The sequence below is a fragment of the Ischnura elegans genome, chromosome 9 (genome assembly GCF_921293095.1).
Source record: "Ischnura elegans chromosome 9, ioIscEleg1.1, whole genome shotgun sequence".
Lineage (NCBI taxonomy): Eukaryota > Metazoa > Arthropoda > Insecta > Odonata > Coenagrionidae > Ischnura > Ischnura elegans.
Window position 1 is genome coordinate 91,188,488 of NC_060254.1, and position 8,004 is coordinate 91,196,491.

At 36.7% G+C, this 8,004-nt stretch overlaps 1 protein-coding gene across 1 annotated transcript; it reads left to right on the top strand.

Moving 5' to 3' along the window:
• Nucleotides 1–7,993, top strand: LOC124165566 (calcium load-activated calcium channel). Its single transcript, XM_046543022.1, has 5 exons — nucleotides 1–193; nucleotides 278–355; nucleotides 3,944–4,118; nucleotides 6,469–6,613; nucleotides 7,194–7,993. The coding sequence occupies exons 1-5, from the start codon at nucleotides 133–135 to the stop codon at nucleotides 7,284–7,286; spliced, it is 552 nt and encodes a 183-aa protein (XP_046398978.1). The 5' UTR covers nucleotides 1–132; the 3' UTR covers nucleotides 7,287–7,993.
• The last annotated feature ends 11 nt before the right edge of the window (nucleotides 7,994–8,004 follow it).

Genomic DNA, 8,004 nt, shown 5'->3' on the forward strand with positions numbered 1-8,004 from the left:
GGACACCGGAAATAAATAGCAGAAAACATTGGAAATTTGAGCAGCGTAAAGAGGGGGGGACACCTCAGCGTGTTTCTTTGTATGTTCTTAATTAGTTACGGTTGAATTTTTCTGGCTCATTAAGCGAAAAAAATGTGGTCTGATACATTGCTCATAGTCTTTATTTCCATATGTACGGCACTTCTAGGCGAAGGTTGGTATAATGAGCAGATTAGTAACATTTAGTAAGTTCCCTGATCATGTATTTCCTGTACAATACTTGAATGCTTCTCCTTAGGTTTGACGTGGCTGATGGTTTACAGAACCGAAAAGTATCAAAAGCTGAAAGCTGAAGTTGAGAGGCAAAGTAAAAGGCGTAAGTCTGTTTTATATTTGGTCTACTTTGGAGTTTGGTCTCTACAGTAATTAGTGGATCCCTTGTAACCATTCTTGATCGTCTCTTTCGGCGATTCGAGAATCGCTTATTGTTAGTGTAGCACAATGTTAGACCAATGTGTAAATTCATTTGTATGTTACTTAGTCAATGGGATGCCTTAGGTTCAGTTGAATTTCATCGTACTTCCCGTCCCCTGCCGCTGTGTTTGTTTTCATTTTTCGCGTGCCCTCAAATGGACGATCTTTAATGCATTCTACGTCTTTCCACGCACCTCATCTCTATAAAAACTCCTTATGTTATTGTCCTTAATACATTCCACTATGGTGGTTTTCGAAACCAAGGTTTTTGAAATGAAATGCAATGTCATTTTCGTGTATGTTTCCGAAGAATGTCTTAAATATAACGGGGCTTCAAACAGAGGAACAACTTTGCTGTATTATTCTCACGGGAGAAAATAATAAGGTGTAGAATTTTTAATTTTCTTGACAGAAAGAGAAAACGTAAGAGTTTTTCGTTAGGGCATTACAAAGGCAAGTTTGATGAGCTGTGTTTGCAATCAAATGTCTATGATATTAATGCATTTACTAGCTTGCAATTAATTATAGTAATTAGCTACAACTACGGTAATTCTAAGATAATGCTGTTAATCCATCGTAGGTGGTCATCAATTCAATGGTAAAAATTCAAAGGCTATTGATAATGAACTCAGGCTAGAACACTATCTAAATGTGAGGAAAAAAATCCCGGCATCTATTAGTGATTCATTCTATAATATTGAAGTTAAAAGAATCACCTGCATAAATTTTCATTGATTAAATTCATTGGCGTTTTAGAAATTTTAGTTGCGAATGACTGAGGGCATAAGAAATAATGCGGTCATCAGGGTTGATGGTTTTTAGTGGATTTTTGAGAACACTCAAGGTATATTTAATTTTTTCTTACATCTTTAGGTATAGGTTTTTGATTTCATTTGAAAAAAAACTTACTATTGAACATTATTTTCCTTTACTTATACAAATACCCATGCATGCCTTGGCCACACCAAATCCCCTAATTTTTCTGTGACTTTTAGTGACAGTTAAAAAAAACTAACATTGATAGAGGGAAAAATTTGTATAGTTTAATAGCTAGGTAATATAAGTGAATGCAATGTTCATCAAAACTGAAGATGGCGTGTGCCATAGTCTGTCTGAATTAACATAAATTCATCTCCTGTTGATCAAATAATGTACTTTGACAGCATTGCTGTGCATGACATAAAAAATATGGGCAATATTTCTGGGTGGGCATGTCCTATTAAGCTTAGAAAATTTCTATTGGTTTTTATTTTCAATCATTTAATCCACTTGGAATTCCATCTGCCATTAACCAATTTATGAATGGACGATCATATTATGTATAATTAATAAATTATGCTCAATATTATTTTTATGTCTGGTATTGGTTCATATCAAGAGGCTTTTGCCCAACTTTATTTAATATGTAATGTGTGTTACATAAGAAAATGAACCAACTTTCTTTAGTAAAATTCTTTGGGTATCACAAGATGATATAAAATTTTCCACCCACCTCTACTATTGGTTCCCATTTACTATCAACCATTTCCACTTTACCAAATGAAGTCCTCGGTCTTCTTTCTTCCTTACCTGCAAACAAAGCTACTGGCCATGATGCATCGGGTCGCTATTCCTCAAATGCACTGCCAACACATCTTCCCATTTCTATGATTTTTTCCCTCTTCAGTGGAAAATGGCCGTGTCACTCCAATATTGAAATCAAAATGCAAAAGTTCCATAGATAATTATCGACCAATCTCCATCTTACCTGTCCTATCTATTGTCTTTAAAAGAATCATCCATAACCGCCTCCTTTCATTCACTCTTCCCTATTTATCTCCAAACCAGCATGGTTTCCTCCCAGGTGGAACATGCCTCAGCAATCTCACATTCATTAGCAGCCACATCAATGGAGCGTATGCAAATGAGCAATCCTCCCACCTTGATGTCTGCTTTATTGATTTTTCAAAAGTGTTTGATACCGTAGGCCATCACCTCCTATCACACAAGCTAAGAAACCACTTCAATATTAACGGCACCCGTCTTCATCTTCCCATTGACTTCCTATCCAAGAGAACACCAAGAGTAATTCTTGACGGTGTCTCCTCTTCATCCCTCAGAGTAACCGCGGTGTCCCCCAAGGCAGTGTGCGTGGCCCCCTTTTATTCACCCTTTACATTCGATGATGTAACACAATCCATTTCGTCACGTGACTGTGGAATTCTTCTATACGCTGATGACTGCAAGGTTTTCAGAAGAGTTGACAGCCACGCCAAGAGTTCAATCCTACAGGATGCATTCGCTTCCATTTCAAATTGGAGTTCCACCTCGAAGCTAAAGGTAAATCCCCTAAAGTCCAAAACCATGGCCTTCTCTCTACGGTCTAATCCTTCCCATAGTTTCTCAGGCCAACTGATTCCGAAAGTTACATACGACAGTGATTTGGGAATCGTTTTTGACTCCCAGCTTACCTTCACCCCTCACATTAAGCACATATCTACCAAAGCAATAGCTCTAGTTGGACTTAAGTACTGATTTACAGAAATGGAGTCCTTTAGCTCTGAAATCTATCTTTTCTGGATGTGTTCTTCCACTTTTTGATTATTGTCTGCCCATACGGTCTTCAGTCTGTTCCTCAAATCTCAAAAATATTAATAGACCTGTTAATTTCTTCGTAGACATTGTAAAAAACTGTGACCCCTCCCTCCGTAATCTCACTGCTGATGATCTCCTCTCTCAACTTGACATTGTTCCCTTAAGGCGAAGAGGTACTATTAGTGACCTCAGGATTTTCCACCAAATCATGAATGGCCACTTCAGGTCTAACGACATTCTGTCAATGTTCTCCCTTTGTGTCCCTTCCCGTAAAACACGGAACTTATTTCTTTTCCATCTATGTACCTCTCCTCCATTTATCAGTGACCCAGAGATCCCTTACCTACTGGCTACCTCTTACCTACAATTCCATCAGAGCTCCTTCTGTTAAAATTAAAAAGAAGAACTTTGTGCTTTCACATTAATATATTTTCACACATTTACGACCATGGTTTCAACATTAGACATCATCATCAGGTGAAACTAACATCAGGTCTAACATTGAAACCATGGTCGTAAATGTGTGAAAATATATTAATGTGAAAGCACAAAGTTCTTCTTTTTAATTTTAGTAATGAATCGCTTTCATCAAGTTACGCCTCAAACAACCAACTCCTTCTGTTGATGTAACATCATCAATTTTAGTCATTTACGACCGCCATCAGGAAACTTTGTCTTTAAATCCCTCTTTTCTTTCTCCACCCTTCCTAAATTACAAATGAGCGGATGAGGCATTCATAGAAGTGAAGTAAATATTGCATGAGATCTGAGTGTATTTAACTCATGTATTTTTTTTTTGTTTCTTGTTACTCTTTATTATTTGATCATTTGTTTAAAAATCCAATGTAAAAGGTCTCATGCACTGTTTTTGGGTGTATTGCAAATATGTAAATTGGTATTCTTTTCTGATCTATAGTGGAAAAGCGCAAGGAAGCTCATGGCGATTCGCTGGACAAACAGCAGAAGAAGAAAATCGAGAGAGAGGAGGAGCGCTTGAAAAACAACAACCGAGATCTCTCTCTTGTCAAAATGAAGTCCATGTTTGCCATTGGATTTGCATTTACAGCATTGCTCAGCATGTTCAATAGCATGTATGTAACATCATTCACGCCAAAAATTTACATGTTTTAAGCTTAAAAACTTATTGATTTGAATCCCTGTGTGATGTGAGCCCCAACTTTATCACCATTGAGGAGTCCACTAAAGGTAGAGGCTTCTTAGAAGCCATTTCTCCCTTGCATTGCTATCCTTAGTGGACTGCTGTATCACATTGCTCCATGAACCTCTGTATAAATTGACTTAGGGTTTATGGAACAGGTACTTGGACTACCCAGTGGCTCAAGAAGCCAAAGGTTGTTTTGATTCTAAATACAGAAGAATTTTTTACTGTGTCAATAAATGTGAATAAAACTGTTACCAAATAATCATGCAGTTGTATGTACTTGCAGAAGTCAAGAGCTTGTGTGCTAAAACGTACTATTACTTAGGACCATCTTGTGTTTTAAAAAATTAACAATAACTTAAAATATAGCCCTAAATAGAAAATTAGCTTCACAGCTTTGATGCATATATGGAAAAAATTAATGGGTACTCGACGTGATGTAGGTATCATTCTTCTGCTCAGCTGTAACAGCAAACTACCACACTAAGGTGTTGAAATTAATTTGAGCTGTTTCTTAGCAGTGTCGATGTTTTTTCTGGAGTTTACTTTTCAATGCCATAGTATATCCATGTTATTTTTCAATCCAAGATGTCTTCTTCCACGGTTCAGAACTAGAGCTGAAAAAAATATGGAGAGCTCATGAAAAAACTAGTGACTACGACTCTGCACTTTCTAATGCTAATATGTATTGCAGTGGATTCAAAATCAACCAAACCCCACTCTAATTTTTTTAACCCTTGGTTCCACACTAACTTTTTCTATAAACTCTGCCGTTGAAATATGGCTACTGTAATCTCAAGCTAAGTACTCCCTGCAGATTATTTAATGCTAATATTTTATATAGTCCGGCCTTTAACCTGTATTTACGCCCAACATCCAAAACCATGATAATACTGAAATAAAACATTAAGGTGATAGATGTGTCGGAAGTTCTGGAAACTATGCTGCTTTTAGAATTTGAAGCCCAGACACTTGATATGTATGTGAGTTGTGGGATTTGTGGGATGTTCTTCTTTTTCAAATAAATTTTGCTTACTCATAAGGTTATCTTACTAATAGCAATTCAACTACACTAATGACTACGTATTGATAATAAAAATATGGATTGAAATTAAATTGTAATTCCTATGCAAATCTCTGGAAAATTTGGGAAGAACCTTGAATTTGATTTTGCAAAAGTATGCTGATTTTGGGTGTACATACTATTATTTTGTTGTCAATTTGCATTCATTGGAAAACCCTACAATTCATTAAGTCGGCCTTATATTTCGCAATGCAGAAAATCAAATTCATCATTTATTATCAACAGACAAAATGGAGCAAAATCGAAAAATGGTTGTGTTAGAGGTTAGATGCCCCTGGGCAAGTGGTCCCCTCTGCAGTTGTATCATGAGTAGTCATTTGGGAAAATTTTTGGGGGGCCCGAATCCCCTCTGTAGCTATGTGCCTGATTAAGGGGAAATGGATCTGGAGCCTCTTGGATTTGTGGGATTTGATGTGGAAGGAGCCTTTGTAAGTCATGGTATATCAAGCTGGAAAGTTAATAATTATAGTAATTATTTTATTTCTGTTAGGATACAAAAGTAGTTATGAGTGATGGCTCAATTCCAAAATTTTAGCGATTCTAATTCAGGTTCTGAAATTTCCAATCTGTCGATTCTGATGCCATAGACTCCAAGATAAATTTCACTTAATTCCGGGCAACAAATCAACCACATAAAAAAATCATTACTTGGTGAAAGAATCAGTTAACAAAATCATTACTAATACCATCACTATTTATTTAAAATATAATAAAATTAATGAATTTGAGAACCGAACGCACATATCTTTAATGTCACTACCAGACTACAGCATGTAAGAAATGGTCATTATGCTGACTCAAAGGTTTTTGTTTTCACGATCACTTGGCGCGAGTATGCAAATGACTGTTAGAAGCAAGTCAAAGCATAAATTTGTGGTTTGAAATACTACAGGAATAGGAATCTATTTTTCACCTTTGTTAATACTCATTTTTAATTCCGATTCTTGGCATAGAATCGAGGAATCAAATCGACCCATTACTAATAACTCTTATCAGTTGCAAGGAAGAAAAATCCATTAATTATCCTCTCACTGGTGTCTGTGGACTCTGTCCACTCATATGTTTTCTGTGAGTAATATATTTTCATTTTGTCGTGTGATCTGCTCAGAGATTTGGAAAATTTAAAATCTGCTCTTGCCTAAAGATTTAATGCTTACCTTACTCATCAATTCACTCTCTTTTTTTTACTCTTTAGATTTGATGGTCGTGTGGTGGCTCGCCTACCCTTCATCCCCATCTCTTGGATTCAGGGACTCTCCCACCGCAACTTGCACGGAGATGACTATTCTGAATGCTCCTTCATATTTTTGTACATCCTGTGCACCATGTCTATTCGACAGGTTAGTGGTAAACATTTTCCCAGATTTCATCAAAGGTTCTTTTTTCCTGGATTTCCAGAATTGTGGCAACCCTGCTCTTGAATAATAGAATTGACATGTGTACCCTCTTGTTAAGTAGTGCTTAAATATAAAGTATATAATGCCACTAAGGTTTTACCCTGTGTCCACTAATAATTCTAAATATTTGATTTTCTATGATTTTATTTGAACCAGAATACAAGATGAGTCTTGACAATTGTAATTAAAATGTTTTCGCGCAGAAATGGTCATGTATGTATTCAGATAAATATGACATTTCTGCTCTCCATTCAGTTCCTAAGTTTTTTTATATTTCCAATTATACAGTGGTGCATTCATGTTTCTTTGTGAAATATCCATTTTCTCATGAAAACCTTGGACCAAGTGCCAGCCAAGGCAGTATCTTTAACTCTTTTCAGTCCACAATTTTTTCCCTGGCTGTAGTAGGCTGGTCCAAATGTTCTCATTTGGTTAGGCCTTTTTATATGTATTTTTCATCGTATTGTATTTTCTTGTGACTATTCTCCTTAATAATTTAAGTTCTCTGTGGTACCTTTCACAGAACATACAGAAGATGCTGGGATTTGCTCCATCACGGACCGCTAGCAAACAGAGTGGCAGTATCTTCGGCCCACCTCCTCAACAGTTCAAGTGAACCATGGGTTATTTACCATATTCCTGGTTGACCTACTTCCCCCTCCTCCTTTAATTGAGATGATTGCCGCGGCCAATGGTTCGGTGGCTCCATGGGTGAAATAGAAATGAAGTTCTGAACTAATTTGGTATGCTCCTGAAACTGGCCCATACTCTCTCAAGATGTCTGTACCTATACCCTTGAGATGCCAATGTGATGAACATTCAGCTCCTTTTTCATAAACATCAGAATCATGATTCATAAATACCTTCAAGGGTGTGCATTTATGCATTGACTCACTCTTCTTTCTCATTTTTTTCCAAAATTTGTACATATATAACTGTTGTTAACTTCACATGGAAGGAAGGGAGAAACTTTCTCGTCATTATTGACATGTGATACCCCCTGAAGTCTTTTTTGTAACTTAATTTGACATATCACCTGAAAATAATTGGCATGGACTGATTAAATGATTATGTGGGAGGAGTTACCTCGACAGTGCTGTTGGGTTGGCTGATGGTTGATGTATTTGCCTCCGAAGAAATGTGTACTAAGTGTTGGGAAGTGCTCTGTTTGCAAGGGGCTAGAATGGACTGAAAAGCATCTTCAATCATGATACAACGAATCTTCCTAAGACTTCCCAGGGATCTGAACCCACAAGTATTGAATTCTTGTTAATGTACATATGTATTTATCAGTGTTAAATATAACATCATGAGGGCTGATAACTTTCAGTGAA

Bases quoted from the DNA above. Each gene is read 5' to 3' on its own strand.
- LOC124165566 (XM_046543022.1), top strand. From the start codon at position 133: ATGTGGTCTGATACATTGCTCATAGTCTTTATTTCCATATGTACGGCA. The intron at 194-277 runs GTTGGTATAATG...GCTTCTCCTTAG, and splicing joins TACGGCACTTCTAGGCGAAG to GTTTGACGTGGCTGATGGTT. The intron at 6,614-7,193 runs GTTAGTGGTAAA...TACCTTTCACAG, and splicing joins GCACCATGTCTATTCGACAG to AACATACAGAAGATGCTGGG.